The sequence below is a fragment of the Mytilus californianus genome, unplaced genomic scaffold (assembly GCF_021869535.1).
Source record: "Mytilus californianus isolate M0D057914Y unplaced genomic scaffold, xbMytCali1.0.p SCAF_14, whole genome shotgun sequence".
Taxonomy (NCBI): Eukaryota; Metazoa; Mollusca; class Bivalvia; order Mytilida; family Mytilidae; genus Mytilus; species Mytilus californianus.
The window spans coordinates 39,196,682-39,223,628 of record NW_026262626.1 but is presented as its reverse complement, the minus strand read 5'-3'; the positions used below and the strand labels follow the sequence as shown (position 1 = coordinate 39,223,628).

The 26,947-nt window shown below is 31.7% G+C and overlaps 1 protein-coding gene across 1 annotated transcript; it reads left to right on the top strand.

Annotated features, from left to right (window-relative positions):
* Positions 1 to 103: 103 nt before the first annotated feature.
* LOC127724505 (uncharacterized) lies at positions 104 to 26,781 on the top strand. Its single transcript, XM_052231486.1, has 13 exons — positions 104 to 166; positions 5,093 to 5,243; positions 5,815 to 5,925; positions 7,312 to 7,380; positions 8,375 to 8,474; positions 9,583 to 9,699; positions 10,129 to 10,223; positions 11,347 to 11,468; positions 13,428 to 13,651; positions 17,342 to 17,452; positions 21,347 to 21,403; positions 23,929 to 24,041; positions 26,283 to 26,781. Exons 2-13 carry the CDS (start codon positions 5,172 to 5,174, stop codon positions 26,433 to 26,435), a joined length of 1,344 nt encoding a protein of 447 aa, XP_052087446.1. The 5' UTR covers positions 104 to 166; positions 5,093 to 5,171; the 3' UTR covers positions 26,436 to 26,781.
* The last annotated feature ends 166 nt before the right edge of the window (positions 26,782 to 26,947 follow it).

Sequence of the window (26,947 nt, the reverse complement as noted above, 5' to 3'; positions counted from 1 at the left end):
ATTTTTGAATTTAACAATCATTTCAATAAAACATACAGAAACACGTGAGTTGTGGTGCGCTTTTGTTAAAAACAAAACTAGTATTTGGTTTCTAGTGATAGTTTTTGTGATCCTGACAGTGAACAATTTAGATATCCACAATAACAATTCGGAGGGACAAGAACTTGTAATAACAACATATATAATGATGACATTTACATTTACATAAAAATAAAACAAAACATTAAACACACCAAATGACCTCAAGTGCCCCCTGTCCTCAGTTCCATAGACTGTTTAATAAAGGAGTCTAAAGATTTCACTTGCTGACTAGTGGTTGGATAATAGGATATATTTCATTTTATTATCAGAAAAATCTTTGAATTGAGTTTTTAAATCATTAAAAAAGACATGTCTTAAATCATCATATATTTTACATAATAAAAAGAATTGTGATTCATCATCCAGAACTTTGCACTTATTACAAAGTTTTTGAGGGCGTGGAATATTTTTATATCTTCCAGTTTCAATAGACGTATTTACACTTGTATGCAAATTTGTCCGCCATTACGTAAAATCACACAGGTTCCCGTAAACTTTGACATCATAATTCAAAACATTTGACGTCATAATTAAAAAATGATTGTTGTCTGACGTCAAAAGGTGATTCGGAGTAGATCTAAGGTCATTCGGAGGCAAAATATAGCTAAATACCAAAAGTGTAAATACGTTTATAGCGAGGGAATGATCACTAATTCTAAATTTGCATATAAGTTTTCTTGTATCAAGATTAGGGTATGACAAATAAAATTCTTGTTTATATTCAGTTTATATATATATATATGCTTTAACAAAAGAAGTTTGCTATTTTGGTCAACAGATGATATCTTATTGTCATATATTTCTTTATTTTTGCTGAAATTCATTTTTATTGTATTTTTTACTGAAATTCTTACAGTCTCTGTTTATGTTTTTAGTTTCATCTTTGGGTTTACTAATATTATTGTCGGACTTAATCATGTTAATCATGGCCCGCTGTTATTTTAAGAATGCTTGCTTTTTCCTCTGGTATTTTCACTTCGTATAAGCCTCCTTTCCTTAGGAATACCACCATGAGTTATGGTTTGAAGGAGGACATTTAGCACACTGTATCGACACAGATTTAATGTGAGCATTTGCCTACCCAGTTACCAAGAAAGTTTACCGTCCCCAAAACATGAATAGAATAAGAATAAGAATAAGAATATTTTATTTTCCAATTAAAGGGCCCTATAAATATATGATAAAGAGTTTTTATAACATTACATACAAATACATAAGATTCGACAGCAATTGAGAAACATAAAAGAAAACAACAGTTTTACAATACAATGCTATAAATCATTCAAAAGCACCTGCTCACCTGATCCGCTCATCCTCAAAATATATAAAGTGATAAATATATTAAAAAAATGTCAACCCAGTTGCCAAATGCCATGGCAAAGATTGGGAAACTGGTAGGGACATACTTGGATTTCAAACCGATACCGCTAATTGCCCAGCCATATTCCTGGTATTCAGTGATAGAGGAAGGCCGAATATCCTACGATAAATTATCTATCTGGTTGGTTCTGGGTACGATTCCAGTTGGCCCCAGATCTTTTCTGCCCATTCCCAATTGCGTTGTGTCATTTAGGAAAATGATAAAGTTATTTGATGAAGAAAAAAAAATTTTATGTTTCTTTGTGTATTTGGCTAGGATTACGGTATTTGAAGTCCATTTAATCAAGAAGTTCACTGCCCAGGGAATTTTCCAAACTTTATTTTAAAAGATCCCTCATTATGCTCATTGAGAGCTAGGGTGTCAAAGCAAAATTTAAAGATAGCATTGCAAGATGTCATGATTAAAATTTGCAGGTTGCAATTGGGGCAACATTATGATTTTTATACGACCGCAAAATCATTTTGTGGTAGTATAATGCTATCACTTCGTAGTCTGAGTCGTCGTCCGAAGACATTTGGTTTCCGGACATTAACTTTAGTTAATGTCAGTCATGGGTACTACTTGTACAAGTAATCTTTATTTACTTGAAGAAGTAAAAAAATATACTTATATGAGTTAATTATAATGTTTGAATAATCTCCCCTTAATTTTCTCAAAAATTCACTTGTATACAATGTAAGTCCCGGTAAATTTTTTTTACAATCCCACAAAAATTCTCAAGTTTTGAGATGTAAAAACATGCCTTTAATAATTTTTCCCAGGTTAGCTCATAATTTTTTATTAGAGTTCAATGTTTCATCTCATTAATTCAACAAAGAAACTAATTGTGCAAAGATCTTAAAAGAATTTGCGCAAGGCCTTCAAAAATTGCTCCTTGGGGGCTTGTAAATGAGCAGTGTTCTGAAGATAACAGACAAATGAGATTTTCACTGTCCATGAAATTACACGTAAATCATGTAAATGATTAGTTAAGACATCTGCAAAGGACAGACAATTTAAAATTCTATTAAAGCAAAGAAGTCCTAAGAATTCAAGAAAAGATGATAGGATGACTTTTTCACTTATATAAGTAAAAAAATCTGAATGTCTAAGGGACATAACTAAGCCAATTTACATGTACAAGTAAATAAAATACACTTGTATAAGTAGCCTACAAATTTACTTATATAAGTACATATTAATATTACTTCTTCAAGTAAATAAAAATTACTTGTACAAGTAGAACCCCTGACTGTATGTGTATGAATCTCTATGAAATTTAACCAAAAGGTTCAATACCACAAAAGGAAGGTTGGGATTGTTTTTGTGGGTAATAGGTCCCAACCTTTTAGGAATTAGGGATCCAAAAGGGGCCCAAAACAAGCATTTTTCTAGTTTCAGGACAATAACTTGTGTATAAGTATTGTGATTGCTCTGAAATTGTACCACAAGGTTCAATACCACAAGTAGAAGGTTGGGATTCATTTTGGGGGTAATTGCCCAAACCGTTCATGAATTAGGGGCCAAAAAGTGTCTAAAACAAGCATTTTTTTAATATTCAGGCAATAACTTGTGTTTAAGTGTATTTATTTTTCTTAAATTGTACCACATTTTACAAATAGAAAATTTCTTCAAATGTTATTTTTTCTTCCCTCAAGATTTAAGAAATTAAATAGATTTTTTCAAATATTAATTTGGAAAAGGGGGGGGGGGGGGGGGGTTAACATTTTTTTTAGGGGGGTCAATTTTTTTTCCTCAAGATTTAAGCATGTTAAGAAATTGTCAATTATTTTCCAAAGAAAAATTGGGGGTCACAATTTATTTTGCTAATTCTTTGTATATAGTCTGAAAACAGATTTACTAAGTATTGTGCAACAGCACAGTGTATTGCACAAAAGCAAGAAATCTTCAATTGAATATAAATTCAAATCATATAACCCATTTCAAGTTCTTTGACTACATTTATTCTGTGTCAGAAACCTATAATGTATCAAATATTTAATCCAATCCAAATTCAGACCTGTATCAAGCTTGAATATTGTGTCCATTTTTGCCCCAACTGTTCAGGGTTAGACCTCTGAGGTCGTATCCAGCTGCGTTAGGCAAAGCAGTTTATTCATTTTAGAAATTCTTTTGAGTCAAAGTTTTTAATTCTTGGAAACATTATCGATAATAAAGGTAGATTTAAGAGATCAACACAGGAACTATCAAAGAAAGCACTTAAAGCGTTTTTCTCACTAAAAAAAATAAGTTCCAAATAACTACTTCCAAAAGAAATATTAACAGTGATCCATGTGGTACAAATGTAGTGTTAAAATTTCAAAATTTCTTGCAAATTGTATATAATATATATCTGATAACAGAAAATTATGATAAATCAGAACATGCACTTTATAACCTTTACGGTTGCCTATAATTGCTTGCATCCACTTTATTTGAACTTTGGTGGATACAATCTAGTTGTCTCATTGGCAATAATACCTCATCTCCTTATTTTTATATTCAGGAACTCATCAGGATCGATGAACCTGTCTCATATTACATTATTCCTAGTCCAAATCAGTTTGAGGAGATTACCTAAACATGCAAATGGGTAATAATAGCCTTTCGGGATATAATAACCTAAATGGGAAATATATTTATTCTGCAAATTTTTTCTTTTTAATTGAGGGAATTATAATACACATGGCAAATGATTACATAATCAGCAACAACTTATTGTTGTTTCATGAATTTTTATAACATCATTTTAATAAAAATAATCCTTGAACAAGGGCACCTTACTTTAATTATCAATTAGGTTAGATTTTGGAAAAATCCAACATGGATGATCTTCTTCAAAAATTTACATTAAAAAAACTTTTCCTTTAAAAAAAAAAATTTTTTAGTGAAATTTTTCTTTTGGTTTGTGAATTTTATCTGTCTTATTTCTAAAGACCCCAATTAGCATGATTAGTCTAATTGCCTTGTAATGTTCTGAAATTTACTTAAATTTCAGGTTTCTTTTTTAGATTATTACCATCGATCAGGTGAACTACATAATTATTATATGAATTATAAAAAAAATTTTTGCAACTGAAATATCTTTTCTTTCACTTTATCAAATTACATCTTTTAAGAAAATTTGAAACAAAATTTATTGATTTGATACAAATGTTTTGAAGAAACATTGCAAACAAGTAAAGAGGATCTGGTTGACTGGTATAGCTAATTACCAACGAGAAGGTCCGAACTTTTAAATGGAAGGTCACAAACCTTGGACCACTACTAATTTGAACCTCTGAATACAGATATGATCATTCTTGCTACTCCACCACTCAGAGATGGTGCAAACATCTTCTCACTTCACAGACAGTTTTTGGTTCTCAAATTTGACAAAATATAGAATGACATGAAATTTTTGATTGAGTGAATACTGATTACCAGAGTAAAATATTGTGATCATACAATTTACCAAGTATCTCTATTCTACTCATCAAGCTCATTAGGACCTAAACTACATCTATTTTGTGATTACTCAAATCTTACTGTTCATTTGTCAACCTTATTTAATTATACCTGATCATGCTGATGAAGGTTACTATATAAACACATTATAATATGTAAATTAAATGTACATGATGTAGGAGTGTCTGTTTTTTTCTCTTTCAGATTGAGATGTATTATGCATACTTGTGCGTTGGTGTGTTATCTTTTTAAACAATATCCTCATTGATACAGAAAAGACATAATGACTGAAAACAAAAGAGATTTTGGGTCGTTCCATGCCTCGAATGTACAAGGCACAATTAGTTTATCAGAGGTATTTTAGACTTAGATCACTTAATTTTGTTATCTTTTACAAGTTTATTTTGTTATTTACAAATGAAGTACATGTAAATTGTTCAACAAATGTAACTAACAAAACCCACATTGCATGGTTTGTAGTATAAAGTACAAATATTTACGTCTGCATACATGGCATATGATAGATTAAAAAAAAAGTAAAGGCATGCCAAGCAGAACCAAGAATGTGATGCCGAAAAACAGAGAAACTCAAAGAATTAAAATGTGAAGGGTGCAGAAGACAAAACTCAGAGAAAACTCATCTAGGCCAAACCATAACAATCAAAATGTTCAAATTTATAAGTGCTTGGTAAAAAACAAACATGAAATATTTACTTTTATATTCTTTCCTAGGATAGGTTATATCCTTTTCTGTTAATAAACTGTCGTGTAGTCAGTTACTATGATTATGATATAAGTCCTTTAAAACAAACTTGTCAAACTGTTTTTTTTTTCTGTTACATCATGAAACACTTTCTCTATCATTTCTATGTTTAAGATGTCTGTACTCAACTTTCAGAGATAATTCACTTGCATATCATTTACAGGAAGAATACAGTCCTCCAAAAATACCTATAGATTTACCACCATTCAAAGACACAGAGAATGATAAATTTGAGTTTGGTAAAAAGTGCAAAAAGAGTCACTTCTACTTAGAGGTATTTTGATTCTAATAATAATTTATTCTGAGGTCAGCATTTTTTTATGTTCTGATGAAGAGGATTAGGCATACTTGATTGGCATATATATCTATCTTTGAAACCTGCAGAATGATTAATGAGAGTTGTTCACTTGAAATGATTGAAATTTTATTATTGAATATGATTTGGTTTTTTCTTTCACTTTTGCATAGTTGGCAGGTATGTGCAGTCGTTCATTTCAAATAATTTTCTTCCATGTAAGCAAACTCAACTCCCTTAAAACCACATAGTATATCATTTTCACAAAGAAACCTCAACTGTTACATATGGGAGACAACTCATGTTTGCTGATAATGGTAGTTAAGACATAAACTAACGAGTTGTCTCCCATATGTTACATGTAGATTTTTTTGCATGTTTGCGCCTGTCCCAAGTCAGGAGCCTCTGGCCTTTGTTAGTCTTGTATGTTTTTAATTTAAGTTCATTAATATGTTTTGGAGTTTAGTATGACGTCTATTTTCACTGAACTAGTACACATTTTTGTTTAGGGGCCAGCTGAAGCCCGCCTCTGGGTGCGGGATTTTCTTGCTGTGTTGAAGACCCATTGGTGGCCTTCGGCTGTTTTCTGCTCTTTTGTCGGGTTGTTGTCTCTTTGACACATTCCCCATTTCCATTCTCAATTTTATTAAGTAGGGAAAATATTTTTGGAGGGGTTTGGCATATTAAAGGAACAAAATGTTTAAAAACATATAAAATATGTGTTCTATAAGCCACACAATTTAACAATTGAAAACTAAAAAGTTTCCAGTAGAGAAATGTAGATTTTACAGTACAAACAAGATAATTCATTTTGACATTTCTCTTAAAGGAGAATTTTAACAGTTTAGTGACCCCTGCTGGTTTTTAATGATTTGCTATGAAATATATCTTTTTATATGCAATTGCTGTTGAATGGCAGCCATACACTATTGTGTTAACACCTATAATTACACAAACTATTTAACATCATGACAATGTTTTACTTGATCAATACACATGAAACCTGCAAAATGGATTTTTGACTGAATCTCCCTCTCTACATCTCTATTTTGTTCACATGAATTTCATGTGAATCTCATTACACGTTAATTTCAAGTAATTTCCTGTGTAGTATACATCTACTATGCTTGTAATTTTGGGGCTTACTTTAGAAATGGGCAGCAATCAGAAGACAATCAGATAAAGTGGTTTAGTAAACAAAATATTTATTGACTAGTTCTTGCATGGTTAAGTATGAAAATGAGGTAAATATACAGCATCATAAAGGCATATTAGCAAAGAACAAAATAAAAAATAGAACAAAAACCAAACAATATTAGAACCGATTTTTTTTTACTTAACTTTTATTGATTCTTATTTATTCAGGAGGACTGTACTTTCATTAACCATGGAGCTTTTGGAGGAGTCCTCAAAGAAGCCATGGAAACAGCACAGGTAAGTAGATTTGTTAAGGAGGAAAAGGTATATGGGAAAAATGACTTGAAGAAAAAGTCCCATGTAAAATTTCAGAATTTATTGCAATAAAAAAATGAGTGCTTGGATTAGAAATATAATGAATAAATTGGGTTGGAGTGATAAATTTCAATGTGACAGTTATTCTAAAACAGAAAGTAATATAAAAAAGACAACTTGAGGACACCATGAATTCTAGTTATGTCAAACACATAAACCAAATACAATGTTTCAATTCACCTCTATACTTGATCCTGTTAATTTCTTTTGATTATTTTAACAGGTTTTACTTTCTCACCTAGGGAACACAATAAATGCCCAAAATAAATTTAATAACAAGGTTGGATATATTTTTTAGTGCCCCCACCATAGGCAATGGGGGCATTAAGTGTTACCCATGACTGTCTGTCTTTCCCATTTTTGTTTCTGCACTCTTAACTTAAGTTTTCCTCATCCTAATTTTATGAAACTCATACACAATCTAAAGAACCAAAACTTGCAGACAGTTTGAATTTAGGCAGTGAGTCACTTACTGTTCTAGAGTTATGCCCCTTTATAACTTGGAAAATTGCAACTGTTTTCGCTTCTGCACTCTAAACTTTTCTTCATCCACATTTGATGAAACTCATGGACAATGCTAAGAAAAAAAACTCACAGAGTTCAACTTTGGGTAGTGAGTCATTTACCGTTTTTAGATTTATGCCCCTTCTCAACTTGGAAAATTGCAAAACTTAAGCGGGGACATTGGTGTCCTCAGACACATTCTCCTTTTATTTCTTTAATATTTGATACTCAGTCATCATTTTGATTATGATCAGGATATCTAACATTTTATATACATATGTGACAGTATTCTTTAATTACAAAATAGATTTTGAGTCATTTAAGGAAAACTATGCAGACTATTTCACATTTTAACAGATCATTTTAATCCTGACAGATACTTTTTTTAATGTTCTTGAAATGGTTATTGTAGAAGTGGCAGATTTACACAGAAAGACAACCATTGAGATTCTTTGACAGAGAATTGATTCCACATCTGGTACATATCAGTAGACGGTTAGCTAAATTTGTAGGTTTGTTGTTTTAACAGAGAATTGATTCCACATCTGGTACATATTATTAGCTAAATTTGTAAGTTTGTTGTTTTAACAGAGAATTAATTCCTCATCTGGTAATTAAATATCATTAGATGGTTAGCTAAATTTGTAGGTTTGTTGTTTAAACAGAGAATTGGAAACAAATGTACAGTATCTGATATAAAAATATGATTCAATTATTGTATCCAGCTATAACCAAAGAAAACAATACTAATATTTATCACAATATGTCTACTTGGTCCTGAGCAGCACAACCGATGCCACCAATGGAGCAGAAATTAATTATCCTTTGTTGATTTTCGTGGGTTCTAGTGTGTTAATTATGAAATAATTCATGCAAGCCGTCAAATCTACAGTTGATATGTTGTAACTATCGAGTGAACCCCCACGTTGACTTGCTGAAATCCATAAATGTGTGAATAATGCAATAGAATAGAAAATAAAACGACACCTGCCTCAAAATTTTAATGCAATACCATCCAAATTTGGAACGTACACGTAAAAGAATAACCTTCAGCTTGAGAGTTTTCATTAGTATGACGTAATGTTTTGAGATGACATTAATGTGCCAAGAGCATTCATGGAATTTCACAGAATTTTATTTTATTTTAATTTTGTACATTTATTTATGCTCTAAAGCATTAATTCTTATTGTTATGCATAAGAATAAGAATAACAGTTTTGTACATACCACAGCTTGTTTTTTTACTGTTTTTTTTTTTCAATTTCTATTTTAACACAGCGAAATCAACATTGTGTTTGCACATAGTTTGAGATACATGTGGATTTACGTGGGAGGTAAATTGTGACAGCCATTAGTATGTACATCTCTGAGTCTGCGCTAAGTTTAGTTATATTGGGAATTTTATCACGCTATTGTTTACAAAGCGAAAGAAGCATGTCATATTAGAATCTCTAATTTTCTTTTATCAGATTAATAGGCTATTTTTTTTCTACTGTTTTTTTTTTCCTTAGTTTTTTTTTGGTCTGTCTTTTTAAGACTTGTGATTTTGATTGCTCTCTTGAAATCTTCTTTCTTTCTTTTTCTCAGTTAACATATTTCTCATTTTGTTTTATCTTTCAGGCTGTGACCCTAGTGACCTTGTCCTGGTTACCAATGCCACAACTGCCATTAACACTGTAGTGAAAGGAACCAGTCTACAAAAAGGAGATACAGTCTATATGTTGAGCACAACATATGGTATATACATTTATTTATTTATTCAACAGAATTAAAATACTATGATACATTTTTATTATGAAATTATTTGATGATAGGCAAGGAAATTTTTAATACAAATTTAGGTCGTCTTGAATTATTTATTTACACATATATGTATTCATTTAATTGTCAGATATGAGCCGCAAGATATATGGTATGCTATTGTATTAGCATTCATGAGCTCCAGTTTAAAAAAGCATTTTTTTTTTCTCTTTTTCCTACGTAATATAAAAAATTAAGGAACTGTTATATGATTGGCAATAAGCAACTTTAGGTCACTCTATAGCCTCCAACAATGAGCAAAACCCATACTGATTAGACAGCTATAAAAAGCCTCATTTAAACATGTATTTATGGTCCACAGTCTACTTATTTTTCCTAAAAACTATATAAATGTTAATATTTTAGGTGCTGTTAAAAAACTTCTTAAATGGCAGTGTGAACTTACTGGAGCTGTTTTGCAACAGGAAACAGTCACATTTCCTGTAACAGGTAACCAGCAGGTATTTCTTTTTTGTTTTCTTCATTTTGATGTCTTAGATATGTTCTGTTTAAAAATAAGTTATAATTTCTATTCAAATTTTTTGTTGTTTCAATACACAAATCTTTAGAAAACACCAAAATTATGAGCTGGACAACCATTTATATATGCTTGCATTTAGTTCAAATATATAGAACTACATTATATTACTGTCAAAACTGTTCATCATTTGAAGTAAAAAGGGTAAAATACGAAAAGAAATTATGATTGTATTTTATCAGTTTCTAATCAAAATTGAGAATGGAAATGGGGAATATGTCAAAGAGACAACAACCCGACCAAAGAGCAAATAACAGCCGAAGGCCACCAATGGGTCTTCAACGCAGCGAGAAAATCCCGCACCCGGAGGTGGTCATGCTTGTTGAACCAATTGAATAAAACACAATATAAGCTGTGTAATGATATCAAAGTATATATTTGCAGGTTAACTTAAATGATGAAAATGCTTTATTTAGATAACAAAATTCTGTTAGAATAAGTTTACAAAAGTAAAAATTTTGGTTTAACAAGTGTTTCCGTTTCATTACATGAAAAAAGTGCTCCGAACAATTGCTTAATAATTTACATGTACGTAGTTGCAGCGTTTTGTGATTAAGAATATTGTCTGGGTCACAACATGACAGTGCTTTGTCATTACTGGTTTGTTTGACAGGCATTTGACACTCATAGCAGTATTTAGTGAAGGAAACATAAAATTGTTGGCATGATTTGTTCTTATCCCAAAATAAAAATTATAATGAATCAAGAGGTTTTTTAGTCTCAACATCTAATATGGCAATTATTATGAGTAATAAAGTGACTTTATCTGGTACATTGACATTGCTGGGTGTATATGTCCATCTGACAGAGTTCACTGCAGCTTTACCCTTTTTTATGGTTTATTGGTCAACTTTAAGTTTCATGATTTGGTCCATTTCTCAGATTCTATAAGTAATAGGTCAACAATATTCATTTCATTAAATCATTGTACAATGTGAGTAGGCTTCCCATAGTTGGAAGGTAGAAATGACAACATAGATTTAAACTGCAGTGTAAATAAAGGAAATATTCTTTGAGTAAATAAAAAAATTATCATTTATTTTCAGATTGTTGATCTTGTCAGGAAAAGTTTGAAGAAAGGAACAAAATTGGCAGTGTTTGATCATATTCCAAGTAATACACCATTTATATTGCCTATCAAAGAACTTGTGGACATCTGTCGAGAAAAGTGAGAAATTGATTGGAAAATTGTTAGCTTCACAAATTTATACAAACGACTTCTAATTTGTATAAATGCATATCAAATTCAGTTTTTGGCTGGAGAACCCAATTATATTTTAAAAATTTTACATTTGAAAATAAAAATGATGTCATTTTGGTAAGAGACAGCCATTGACAGCTAGCCACCTTAATGTAAAAATAAGAAGATTTGGTATGATTGCCAATGAAAAAACTATCCACCAGAGCATAAATGACATAGATGTAAAGAAATATAGGTCACCACATAACCTTCATCAATGAGCAAAACCTATACCGTAAGTAAGCTATAAAAGGTCATGACATAACAAAATGTGAAACATTTCCAAAGGTTTGATTTATTGTCTCGCCTTGACATAGTAAAAAAGCGAGACATTATGGTATGCTGTTTCAGGCGGCGGCAACAATGTATTAGTTTGAGATTAGGTCAGTTTATGGGAACCACTAATAGTAGGTCAATGATATTTGGTATGTAGTTGTATTAGCATTGGAACATCTCATTTCCATGGAGATTATTTGGCCCCACCCCCTCAGTCATGGTCTATTGACTTTGAAACTTTTGCTTACGTTAACATGTTTTAGTTTTTGATTAGGTCAGTTTATGGGAAACCACTAGTGGTAGGTCAATGATATTTGGTATGCATATGTATTAGCATTTGCACATCTCATTTCCATGAAGATTGTTTAGCCCTTTTCCTTCAGTCATGGTTCATTGACTTTTGAATATTTTGCATAAGTTACATGTTAAAGTATTGCTATTTTAATTTCAACATTTCCATTTTACTAACAAAATAACAAAAAGGTGAGACATATCTCAGTGTTAACAGTTTATGTATAAAATAATGAGTGAAAAACAAATATGTAGACAGCAACCAACTACTGAATTACAGGCTCCTGACTTGGGACAGGGTCACAAAGAATGCATAAAAATGGCTTAGTATATAATTGAACAAGGAGGATATACTTTTCACACATGGTAAAAGCCTGAAATTTTTTTACAGTATTGAATATTATTTTTTTTTTCTATTTTTGTGTATTAAAATGTTGCATTTCCGCATTAATTGACACAAATGTGTTCTATCTTTTAACTTGATATTGGCAGATAGAGCTTTTGGGCAAAAGAGATTACTTGGAACAAACTAACATCCATAAAAATATACATGCACAAAATATTTTCTTTCAAATGAGAATTTTTGTTAATGTCATGAATGTTGGTTATGATGATTTTATACATATTTTTTTTTATCTGAACATAGTTAGTTTGTGTTCTTGCATTTAATGCATTCATTTTCTTGGGAAACATTTCACACACCTGTAATGAGTTTGTTTTAAAAGAAACCACAACTAATATCTTGGTAACTTTAAAAGTTCATTATATTTGAATGTGTTTCATTTTAATGTAAGTTGCTTAGTAGAAACATTTTGAAGTGATGTTCCATATTCTTTATATAAAAATAAGTAGATATGGTATAATTAACAATGAGGCAACTATTCACTAGAGACGAAAGTTCATTGTTGTAAACAACTTTAGCTCACATAAAGCCTTCAACAATGACCAAAACCCATACCGTATACTAAGCTAATGACTAGAAAAACAAATATGGCAGACAATAACCAACTATAGCCTGGTTTATGTAAACATTCATGAAGGACTTGAACAACTATATGCTATTCATTCAACTGTCACATGGAATGGAAACCTTTTTAAACTTGTGAAAAAAATGTATGATACTGTTTTCTGCGAAGATGACATATGTTTCTTGAATAAACTACGTCCCCAAAAAATTTTGGAAGCAAAAAATATGAAACACTTGAGAGCATGAAAAACAAAATGGCCTGAACAGACCAGCCAAAACCGCCTAGCTGGCTGTTAAGGTATGTAATATGAAATTCACTCAACATCACATTGTAAGGCATCCTCTATTTTCAGAAATGTACCTGTGTTGATAGATGGAGCCCATGGTTTAGGGGCTTTAGACTTGGACCTGAAGATGTTGGATCCAGACTACTACATAAGTAATGCACATAAATGGTTCTGTGCTCCAAAAGGATGTGCATTTATGTATGTCAAGAAAGAACTGCAGTCCAAGACACGCCCACTTGTAATATCACATGGTTTTGGTTCTGGGTTCAATTCAGAATTTATTTGGGCAGGTACAGTTGAGTAATTTGTAAATTTGCTTTATCCAAAGTGGTTCGACTATCATTGAACTTTTGGTGCAATTTTAAATCTAAAATAATTGAAGTTCCCATTTTTGAGCTTTTGCCCCTAATTTTACTCATTTTTTGCGTGTTTTTTTGCACAAACTGTAAAAGATAGAGAGAAATTGTTGAAAGGAAAAGAGTTCAGCTAAAAATGATTTACAAAGATGGCATCGTAGCTAAAATTGTCAATTGACCTCTTTAAGGAGTTATTGCCCTTGAATGACGGTTTTAATCAAATTTTTTTCAATTTTTGCAAAAATGATAATAGATAGAGAAAAATTGTAAGAAGCAAAGATGTTAAGCACAACAACATTTACAAAACGTCAAACATGGCCGAAATTCTCAACTAACTCTTTTTAAAGTTATTGCCCTTGAAAGATGATTTTTTTTTCATTTTTGTCTCGCCTGCCACGAAAGTCGCAGAAAGTGAGACATAGGTATTACTATCCGGTGGCGGCGGCGAGGGCGGCATAAACTATTTGTATAAAGCTTTATATTTCAGAAGGTAGAAGACCTGGATGCTTCATACTTTGTATGCAGATACCTTATGTTACGAACTTTCCGTCTGTCATATGTCCAATGTCCTTGACCTTATTTTCATGGTTCAGCGACTGCTTGAAAAAAAAGTTTAGTTTTTTTGTTATGTTAATTTCTCACTTATTATGAGTAATAGGATAACTATATTTGGTATATGGGTTCCTTGCAACGTCTACATGTCCATCAGACAGGGTTCACCTGACCTCAGCCTCATTTCATGGATCAGTGATCAAGGTTAAAGTTACGTGATTAGGTCCGTTTCTCAGATACTACAAGCAGTAGGTCAGCTATATGTGGTGTATGGAATGATTATAAGGGATACATGTCAGTCTGGCAGGTTTCATCTGACCTTGACCTCATTTTCACGGTTCATTGGTCAATGTTAAGTTTTTGTGTTTTGGTCTGTTTTTCTAATACTATAAGCCATTGGTCAACTATATTTGGTGTATGGAATGATTGTAAGGTGTACATGTCTGTCTGGCAGGTGTCATTTGTCCTTGACCTTTTTTTCATGGTTCATTGGTCAATGTTAAGTTTTTGTGTTTTGTTCTGTTTTTCTAATACTATAAGCAATAGGTCAACTATATTTGGTATATGGAATGATTGTAAGGTGTACATGTCTGACTGGCAGGTGTCATTTGTCCTTGACCTCATTTTCATGGTTCATTGGTCAATGTTAAATTTTTGTGTTTTGGTCTGTTTTTCTAATACTATAAGCAATAGGTCAACTATATTTGGTGTATGGAATGATTGTAAGGTGTACATGTCTGTCTGGCAGGTGTCATTTGTCCTTGACCTCATTTTCATGGTTCATTGGTCAATGTTAAGTTGCTCTTGTTTGGTCCTCTTTTCAGATACTATAAGTTATAGGTCAACTATATGTGGTGTATGGAATGATTGTAAGGTGTGCACGTCTGTCTGACAGGTTTCATCTGACCTTGAGCTTATTTTCATGGTTCATTGGTCAATGTTAAGTTTCTGTTGTTTGGTCTTCTTCTCAGATGCTATAAGTAATAGGTCAACTATATTTGGTGTATGGAATGTATTTTATTATTTAACTGCTGATTACTTACATTGAAATAGATTATTTTATAAAAATCTTTAAATAACATTAATAATGATAATAAATAATAAAAACTTTTAAGGGATCATTACTAAACGTGATTAACAAAAACATTGGAAGGTGTGATAATGTTAAAATAAGGTCACTCATGCATGAATGTTTAACATAGAATACAGTTCACTCCAGTCCCTTCATAAAGATTAATTGGCTGAATATGTACAGATTGAAGAACTTTTGAAATTTTGTTTGCACAACAGAATCACATTTACTGATTTTTGATACATATGAAATAAGATAAGTATTGAGATAAGTAAAAAATATTTTAGCATAGCAACATAAATAGATAAATAGATAATATGAAAATATGACTTTTTACAATATTTTGATCAAAGATTGAAGATAATTTTAGTTTTTTTTGTTTTTTTTTGGGGGGTGGGGGGGTCTTTCTGGTTCATCTCAAGGAATTGACAAATATTGATCCAGTTTCTGCAATGCCTTAAAACTTTTCCTTGTGCACAGGTTTGTCTGTACTCAAGAGGAAATAAAAAAAAAATGGCCATATTTGTCAATCCCTTCTGATGAACCTTAAATCTAGATGAAAAATTATTTCATAAGAAATTTCAAAGTTTGCTTTTAGTAGTCATTTGACTTAATGTTTCAACAAAAAAAATTGTATAATGCGATTTTATTTACTCAAATGTTGTTGCTATATTTGCCTGTGATTTATTAGCCAAAAGTGTATCCCATGTGATTTTATGATGCTGTTTTTTCTAAAAACATGTTACTCAACATGAATGTAAAAGCATTACAGACCTATATTTAAGCCTAAGGTCAAGGTAACTAAAAAAGACTAAAATTTGAACATAGGTTTCAGGATGTATTCAATGGGATTGCAACTTAACTTGGATATGTGGCTACATAAATTAACAGAAAGAAGAGGAAGATCCCTGGCTATTGTTTTTCAAGTCGCTATGTCTTAGTTCGAGGTCTTATTTACTAACAATAGGTTTGCAGAAGACCATATTACTGTCTTAAATCATGATTTATATGGGGGCCATGGTAATGTGAGCTTGCTCACTAAAGGTCTATTATATTTCGTTAAGAATGTCAAGAACTGTATAGAATGATCGTAAGGTTCACATTTCCAACTGGCAGATAAGTGATAAGTTCATAAAATTTTCTGTATGGAATGAATGTTATGTGTATATGTCTGTCTGACAGGTGTCATCTTACCTTGACCTCATTTTATGGTTCATTGATCAAAGTTCAGTTTCCTCAATGAGGTTTGTTTCTAAGATACTTTAGGCAATATATGTTAAATAAATTTGGTGTATGGAATGATTGTACGGCCTACATGTTTGTCTGATAGGGTTTATCTCACCTTGACTTCATGTTCATTCATCATTAAAATGTTAATTTAATGTAAAGCTTATATAAACTTATTTTTTTTACTTTCAACATAAATTCAATTATGAACACTAAAACAGGCGAGACATTTCAGTGTGTCCACTCTTGTTTAAGTTTTTGATCAAACTGTAATAAACAGTGAGAAACAGTAAAAAAGCAAAACGGTTCAACACAATAAGATCTACAAATCAGTCATCATGGTGGAAAGTGTCAACCAATTCCTTATAGAAGTTATTCCCCTTGAATGATGATTTTTATTCCTTTTTTGCATTTTTGTTAAAACTATGATAGTTAGAGAGAAACTTTAAAAACCAAAAAAGATCTGCAAGTAAATCAACATGGGCTAATGTGTCACAGTAGTTATAGGATTTATTGCTACATGTATTAAATGATGTTTTTTTTTTTAATTCAAAAACTTTATAAAAAAATAGAAATAAACTAGTACTGTAATCATTAACATTATCATCATTACAAGACCTACAAATATGCCACTAAATAAGATCTACAAATAAGCAAACATAGCTGATGTTAATAAAGGAAAAAATATATATTTATTAATGGCATTTTTTTACCAGGTGAGCGATTCAGGCTCTTGTGAGCCTCTTGTTTATTGTCCTGTCTTTTTATTACAGGATTACATGATTACAGTCCTTTCCTTGCTCTTCATACTGTTATAGACTTTTGGGAATCGGTTGGACCATCAAAGATTCGACAGCACATGTATGGCTTATGTAAGAAAGCATGTAAGTTTTTAATGTAATTGGTTGGTTAAACAGCTTTTTCTGTATTTTCCTATAATTTCATGGTGGTCAGTATTTTTTTTAGAAATTCCGGTCATTACATTCTCTTACCAGTACATGTATTTTGAGCTTACCAGTGTTTTTATGCCCCCGCCGTAGCGGTGGGGGCATTAAGTTTTACCCTTGTCCGTCTGTATGTATGTCCGTCCGTAAGTCTGTACGTCCCAAAATTGTTTTTTATTGTTGTAACTCTTTAAGAAGTAAATTGTGTGAAAAATTGTCATATTTGCAGGTCATTACTTTTAGGTTTTGTTGAACATCATTGATTTAGATATAAACTCTGAGTTGTACAAAAATTACTGTAATGTGGAATTTTTTTAGTGAAGAGTTTAATTCTCTTATTTATATTTATATCCCCTTGTGTTAATTTAATCTTTAACAGAAACTAATTCTAGGGACAAGAAAAGCATGAAAACAAAAACTTTGGTCTGGCCATCGAAATTGTGAAATTTAAATTTCCTGGAAAATAAACGGTTTAATAGTTCTTTTTGACTGTGCTTAGTTACTTGGGATGTTATTACTGAAATAAAAAGGCTTATTAGGTACTGTGTTGAAAGAGTATATCATTGTATATTGTTAATTGTATTGCAGAAAGCTGTGGTTTGGTTACCTAAGCGTGTAAACTACAGATTAATGGATGTATCAATCTAAAGACTAGACATACAACAAAATTTTTCAAAGTTGATTCTCATACTTGATATTGATTGATTGATGTTTGTTTTACACTTCTTTAGAGCAAAAGGCTATATCACTGCAAATCAAGGAGCCTCGGTGGCTGAGTGGTTTATGTAGCCAAACCACTGTATCACTAGCCTGTTAACACTGAGCATGAGTTCGAATGCTGCATTTGGCAGGTGCACTCCACTCTGATCTAAGTTGACAAGGATTGTCTGTTTTCCATCTGAAGGTTGTGGTTGAAGATTGCACTCCGGCTCCCTCCACCTCTAAAAACTGACTGCCATGAAATAGCACAATAGTGATGAAAGTGGCGTTAAACACCAACCAATCAATCACTGCAAATCATACTTACTTAATATAAAAATGAGGAGATGTGGTATGATTGCCAATGAGACAACTATCCACCAGAGTTAAAAATGAAGTGGTAGTAAGCAATTATAGGCCAACATATATAGGGCCTTCAACAATGAGAAAAACCCATACTGTATAGTTGGCTACTAATGGCCCCTGACATGAAAAATGTTAAATGATTCAAACAAGGAAACTAATAGGCCTAATTAATAACAAGTGGTTTCCAACTAAAGTATTTAGGAAAAATTCATGAAAGATACCTTCTAGCACAAACTCATATAAAATACCTGATAATATTGAATGCTAAACACCTGAATCATATACCTAGGTCGACATAACTAGTTGCAAGACCAAATAAAATGCAAAGTTGAAGAGCATGGAAAACATAAATATGATTAGATTGGTTATTACTCTATTGAAAATAATATAAAGGACAAGGGGCGATAAGGGTCATTTTTGGCCCCACCCCCAAATTTCATTTAATTTGTCATGTTGTAACTCAATAAGACAGATCTTCTGAAAATGATGGCATTTTGGGCCTATCTTGTATATTCTGTTGCCTAGCAACCAGTATAATGAGGGAGATAAACTCATTAAATATGCTAAATTTACAGCTTAAATCTATCTATATTTAAAATCAAACCTGTTTAACATGCAGTGAATTTTACACGTATACACTGTTTAAATGTAACACAATGTAATGCACATTTCTTGGCAAAATCATTGTTATTTCTCCCTAGCAACAAATTTTTGCTCATAGCAACAGTAATTTGTTTTCTGTTTTACAAGATTTAACTTTAATTTAATATGTTGCAACAACAAAAAAATAAATCAAGATGCACATTGTAAAAAGTAACAAACTCCAAAGAAAATGGATAAGAATCAATGTTGAAATATCAACAAACAAAACTACAGACAAACAGAAGTATTTCTTCAAGAGAACGTGGTAATGAAATGCACTTCTAAAGTCCATCTGTGGTGTAAAATAGTGTACCATTGCCCTTACATTGAAATTGCTGGTTATTACATTTTTTCATGTATTAATATGCATAAACCTTACATATTCTTTTAATCATACCAGGTATAATTGATGACATTAACATATTTTGTCTCTAGTGCTGGTTGGAGTCTTTTTAAGTTTTTAATGCCCCCGCCGTGGGGTTTCACTAATTAGGGACGAGAAGAATAATTTAGCGACAAGAAGAAAATCTTAATATTAATTATCTAAAAAGAAGAAATATAGAAACATGCATTAAAGGGTGTTTTTCTTTATATTAGTGTATCTTTATTATAGTACTTATGTAGAGTCGGCAGGGTTGACACGTAAAAGGGAGAGAACGTGAATGGGAGCGAACATGATTTTGGACGAACATGATTTTGGGCGAACATACCCGCATTCATTACGGTTTACCCTAGTCCATCTGTACATCTCAAAATTGGTTTCCGTTCTCTAACTTTGGTTTGCCACAAACAAATGTCCTGAAACTTCCTTTTTATCACCAAACACAGATCAATTTAGAGTTTAGGTGGCGTCACTTTCACTGTTCTGGAGTAATGCCCCTTTATAAGTGGAAAAATCAGCAATTTTGCGGTTTCCATTCACTTACTTTACTTTGCCACAACCAAATTTTATGAAACTTGCACTCATTATGCTTATTACCACCAAAGACATATCTAATTAGAATTATGGTGGCATCATTTTTAAAATAAATCTCGTGTTTCTCACCAATTATGTAAATTTAAGCATCAAATCTTTTAAATCTCTTATCGGTATATTTTGTTTTATGGAATTACCCCCCTCCCCCCTCTGTCATAAATCATGAATCCAACGCCTATACAAGAGAAGATTGTCCTATTTCTAACACCAAATTTTGATTTGTGATTAAAAGAAACATAAGAAATGATCAGATTTTGTTATATATTGTATGTCTATCTAAAATTTCATATTTAAAAAAAATGTCCTCAAAGTTATTGTTGAATCCCTTTATAATACAATATGTTGTTCATTACCTTAGGGTTTTTTAAAAGTTTAACTAGGTATACTTGCGAAAATGATAACAGAAATACATGTTACTGATTCTTAAGCAAAAATTAAAATTCATATAAGCATAATAATGTATAAATTAAACTTTATCAGACGAATATGTCTCATTTTAAAGGCAAATTTCAGCTTTTTATTGCTCTGCTTGGCTATGAAAAAATATAAAATAAACTATCGCACCAACCTTGCACCAAAAAGATTTTCTGTCTTAAGTTTGATATGTATTAACTTGTCAAAATGTGAAAATTTCGAATTGGTGCAAGCATGGTGCGGTGGTCAAAATATAGGAAAACCATCCCAATTTCTGTATTTTTGCCTCTTTTCCGCATTATGATGTCATTTGCACCTACCATTGTGACATCATTAAACCTTTTTTTGTAAAATAAAAACAGTTTTTTTAAATCATTGACTCATATTTGAATAATTTATGTAGAAAAATCTACTGAGTTTAGATTTTTATTATTTTGTAAATCTGGGGCCATTTTAGGACATTATAGCCCCTACTCCTTTGTAAGTTTCAAAAGCTTGGAGACTTGAATGGTGCATTTCTACTCATTTGCTAGAAAATGACAAATAATGACTTTTCAGCATAAAAATGTTATTGATAATAAGATCAGGCAAACATGATGCAGGAAAATAAATCTGTATCTCCTTCTTCAAATACCAACAGAAGAAAGTAAAAGCTCTTATGAAGTAAAAAAATATGGTTTGTTCATGCATATTTCTCATTATGATAATATTTACACATTAAATTATTATATTTGTAGGCCATTTATTAATGGAGAAATGGGGAACAAGTTTAGCAGCTCCAGAAGAAATGTTTGGTAGGAAAAAAATAAAGGGCAAAATGAGTACCAATAGATAATGTTTTATACCCACTTATTCATGCAGGGGAGCCATACATTGTATTACTATATTTTATTAACATGAAAATTTATGAAGTCAGAAAAGTTTTTGTAAAATGAATTACCTTGATGTCTCTATCATTTTACTGTTCTTTGGATAATTTTTATCCCAAAATATTGAGAGGGGGGAAATTGCCTCCTTGACCCCCCCCCTTTCCCCCCAGCCCCTCCTACATCAGTGTGTAATATGGCCTTTACCACAGTTAGATTATATACCTTATACCATTAGTTTAGACTTTATTTGGTTTTTGGGGGTTTAGGTTGTGTTTCTTATATGTTTAATGTAAAACTTATAAACTAAAAATTCAGAAATTAAAGCAATGTTTGTATTTTAAATGCTAAAAATGTGATAGTATCAGGTTTGTAATAATTAAACTCTCATTCATAATTTAAGTAGTTATTTCCCTTCAAAAATATTTTGCAATGAGATTAATCAGATCTCACATTTTTACCAGTAATCAGTGATTCACAATAATAAATGCACACATTAATATTTGAACTTATATTACTAGTATAAAATTTAGAATGGAAATAGTGAACGTGTCAAAGAGACAACAAACGGACCAAAGAGCAGAAAACAACCCAAGGCCACCATTAGGTCTACAACACAGCGAGAGAATCCCGCACCCAGAAGCGGGCTTCAGCTGGCCCCTAACAAAAATGTGCACTAGTTCAGTGAAAATGGACGTCACACTAAACTCCGAAACATATACTGTAAATTCAGAAATTATGGCGAGGTTTTAATTAATGCGAATAATGCGAGTGGATGAAGATCGCAATAATAAGAACTCGCATTCTGATATCTGATACTTATATCTGTATGCAGATTTTCCTGAAATCGCAATAATTAATCTCGCATTTTAGTCTATTCTTCAAAAATCGCAATAATTTCTGAATTTACAGTAAATGAACTAAAATTAAAAAAACATACAAGACTATATAGCTTACAAAGGCCAGAGGCTCCTGACTTGGGACAGGAGCAAATTAGGATATGTAGTATGATTGTCAATGACACAGCTTTCCACCAAATATCTACTTGTCACTGTACAACCTTCAACAATAAGCAGATTCCATAACTTATAGTAAGTTATAAAAGACCCAGGGATAACAAATGAATCAATTCAAAAGGACAAACTAACAGCCAGATTTAAACTAATAACATAAAATAAAAAAAACAGATATTGCAGACAGCAACCAAAGACAACCCCCACACTAAATCTCCTGGGTGGGGACATTTCCATAAAAAATGTCTAGGGTTTTAACATGTTTGTTAGTGCTGAACCCTCTCTAAACCTGGGATATTGGTGTAATAGCACAACATAAAACAAAATGTAATATTGAGTTGAAAAGAGTTTTACTCATTATATTGGCACAAACAACTATGGTAACAAAATGACAAAAAACACAAAGTTCCAATTTAAATGGTTACAGAACACCTAAGGGAGTTAACTCTTTCAAAATCAGCTGAACATTATTATCACATACTATTAGTAAAGAGAAATCAAGCTTCTCAATGATCAAAGTTAGTGTTTGTCAAAATGCTATAAATCCAATGAAATTATTTCTATAAATGTTGTGGCTCTAATTTCTTGAAATTTTTATATTTTTGTCAACAGGTCAAAGTTATTAAAGATTTTGTCAAAATTTTATGAAAATTAAACAAGCCAAATCTATAGTCATAGAGTTGGGTACCCCCTTGAGAGTTCTCAGAGTACAGTCAGGGGTACTACTTGTACAAGTAATCTTTATTTACTTGAAGTAAATAATAATATACTTATATAAGTAAATTTTGTTATGTTAATTTTTTCTTATAATGTTTGAATAATCTCCCCTTAATTTTCTCAAAAATTTACTTGTACAGGTAATTTTATTTTACAATCCCTAAATTTTTCAAGTTTTGAAATGTAAAAACATGCCTTTAGCAATTTTTCTCAGGTTAGCTCATAATTTTTTATTAAAGTTCAATGTTTATCTCATTAATTCAACAAAGAAACTAATTGTGCAAAGATCTTAAGTAATTTCGCATGGCTTTCAAAAATTGCTCCCTGGGGGCTTGTGAATGAGCAGTGTTCTGAAGATAACAGACAAATGAGATTTTCATTTTCCATGAAATTACACTTAAATGATTAGTAAAGACATCTGCAAAGGACAGTCAATTAAAACTTCTATTAGAGCAAAGAAGTCCTGAGAAATTCAAGAAAAGAAGATATTATGACTTTTTTACTTGTATAAATAAAAAAAACTGAATGTCTAAGGGACATAACTAAGCCAATAAAATAATTTACCTATGCAAGTAAATAAAATACACTTGTATAAGTATCTTACAAATTTACTGATATAAGTATATTAATATTTACTTCTTCAAGTAAATAAAAATTACTTGTACAAGTAGTACCCCTGACTGGAGTAAGTGATAATAAATTTTTTTTTTTTTTATCGTTTAGGTTGTATGGCCTTAGTGGAAATACCACCAGACGTCTATGAAAATACCACCAAGATTGAATACAGTAATGCAGAGTCTCTACAAAATCAACTTTATCACCAGTTTAACATAGAGGTTTGTGAGTTAAATATATGTTCCAATACACACTTCTTAAAACTATGCGATTTAGAACAAATTTGATTAGAATTGAGAATGGAAACAGGGAATGTGTCAAAGAGACAACATCCCTACCAAAGAGCAGAAAACAATGGGTCTTCAACACAGCAAGAAAATACCACACCCAGAGGATGGCTTCAGCTGCGATTGTTTGAACTGTAGCATTGCTTATTGTTACTGGAAACCAGACTGTTTAAATGGCCTTTACATCGTTAGGATAATAATGTGAAACAAATGAACTTTTTCTAGAAATGAAAATGTGCATGTGCCTATCCCAAGTCAAGAACTTCATCAGTGTCTGTCTTTTGTTTTGTCTTAATATTTTCTTGTCAATTAGGGAATTTTTTATCTATGGCAAATCTTTAAAAGTCTCTGTTAAATTTATTAACAACTTTTTCTCAAATATGGGGACTTAAGAGTTTGACATGTCATATATATACAATAGACCTGTCTCTTTTTAAAGATATGCTGACCTCTAGATGTCTTTTTTTTTTTTTTTAAGTTGTTGGATTGCTGACTCGTTGACATAAATCACACACCTCTTTTGAAATATTCATGACATTTTAGTTGCCCGGTATCTCTTTTTCACTTAAGTATGAGTTATATGGTCATTTATGTAGATCAATGGAATATGTTTTTTTATTATCAAACTCAGTCTTCAATATTTTTCCTTGGTAACAATCCTTTTCCCTGCTGATAAAACTAACTGAAATCCACTTTTTTATTTGTACAAAGTGTCATTTAACTTGACAAATACTTAACTTTCTTTCTTTGCTAAAGAACATTACCAAAACATATTCTGTAAACAAACATAATTTTTCGTGAATGATTAATTTTTCAACTTTTGCGAGTAGAAAACATCAGGATTAAAATTGCAGAGAAGTCGGCTAGAAAGGTCTAAAAGCAAAACAAAAAGTAACTGTGAAAGAAGTTACTCTGGATTCATCATTGTTCGTGGGATACAATTTTTATCTCGCCTGCAACGAAAGTCACAGAAAGCAAGACATATGGATTGCTTTTCTTGCGATGGCTGCAGCGATGGCGTCAACTATTGTTAAGTTTTCTGCTTAAGTTAGTTTGATAGGAACTACTTGTGAAAGATCAATGATATTTTGTATGAAGTTGCATTACTATCAGTACATTTCAGTTTGATGGCTATTTTGAGGCCCTGCCCCCTAAGTCATGGTATAGTGACTGAATTAATAAGCAATTTTCAATGTTAAATTTTCTGCTTGAGTTAGTTTGATAGGATCTAATTGTGATAGATCAATGATATTTTGTATGAAGTTGCATTACTATCAGTACATAACTGTTTGTCAACCATTTCTAGGCCCTGCCTACAAAAAATTGTCCAGCGATTTTGAATTAATAAGCAATGCTGCTGTCCACCAGATTGTCTTTTTCTGAATTTTATGCAAACAAGCGAGACATATCTCTGTGTCAATAGTTTATTGTGGAATTCGAGGGTCTAAGTAAACCACATATTTTTATGTCCAACGAGTTACATTTTTACTATAGGTGTATATGCAGACATTGGTAAAAACCATAAAATCAAATCCCCACGAAAATGCATGTTTTCCTCAATCCACTAAATAAAGGCAACAGTAGTATACCTGTGTTCAAAAGTCATAAATGGATTGAGAGAAAACAAATCCGGGTTACAAACTAAAACCGAGGGAAACACATCAACTATAAGATGAAAACAAATGAACAACAGGAACACTGAAGTGCAACAAAAACAAATGCCAACATACATAGAAACGAACTATTTGATAACAACTGCCATATTCCTGACTTGGTACAGGACATTTTAAGAAAAAATGGTGGGTTGAACCTGGTTTAATGGCTAGCTAAACCTCCCGCTTTATGACAATGTTAAAAAATGTCACTGAAATGACAATACTACGTGACAGAAATACAGTACAAACATTCATCACAGAAAAAAGCACAAACAAATAATATAGTAGTCAACATACAAACCGCAGAACAACAACGAAAATATTCCATCAACGACAGACACCACAGGATATCAAAAACAGTGACGCGCTTACTTAACTAACATGCCATCTCGAACTTTTTACACTTATTTTCACAATACTCGTCCGAACAATTTTCATGACAATGATGGTATTGAAATTGGTATCCACGAAAATTAATGAATCCACAGTAGTTGTTAAAACTTTTCTTTTTATTTTATAGGTACCAATAAAGTGTGTTGATGGCGTTCTCTATGTAAGAATTTCTTGTCACATCTATAATGATCTCAGTGATTATGACAAACTTGGTGAAGCAGTGATATGTATCAAAAATGGACAAAGTGGTTCCAAAAAACAGAAGCTTAATTGTGAATAGTCTTTCCAATAAAAATATTTTTGATTCAGTAAAGGTGTTTTAATGACACGTCCACGAACAGGTCTTCTTATAAAGTTTTTAAACAAAGATTTTGTGTGTCAGATACCAAGCTGGCAACTTTGGACAACTTGAAATGTCCATAAAAACCTTGTTATTCACGTTTGTGTTCTTTCAAGTTTAAAAACATAGCTTATGTCACCTTGTGCTTGATGCTTGATATACTACTGTTGCCTAAACAAAAGTTATTACAATAAGAGATGGTGGATTTTCAATTTTTTAAATATTATATGTTGGAGACATCAGTTGTCAAAATCTCTGCAAAATACAGTTAAACCTGAGGAAACGACCACTTGCTGTATTTGATTATTTTTTAGTGTTTTAGTATATTTTATTTTATCTGACCTGTATGATCTATTTATGAAGATGTTGACCTCATGAATACCATTGATTTAAATTGCCATCTTTCTGTCTAAGCCTATGTATTTGCATGTTTTTAAACCGTATTATATGTC

Excerpts from the sequence above, each read along its gene's own strand:
- LOC127724505 (XM_052231486.1), top strand. The coding sequence starts at position 5,172 with ATGACTGAAAACAAAAGAGATTTTGGGTCGTTCCATGCCTCGAATGTA. Across the intron at positions 11,469-13,427 it reads GTGGACATCTGTCGAGAAAA|AAATGTACCTGTGTTGATAG; the intron begins GTGAGAAATTGA and ends CTCTATTTTCAG. Across the intron at positions 21,404-23,928 it reads AGCTCCAGAAGAAATGTTTG|GTTGTATGGCCTTAGTGGAA; the intron begins GTAGGAAAAAAA and ends TTTATCGTTTAG.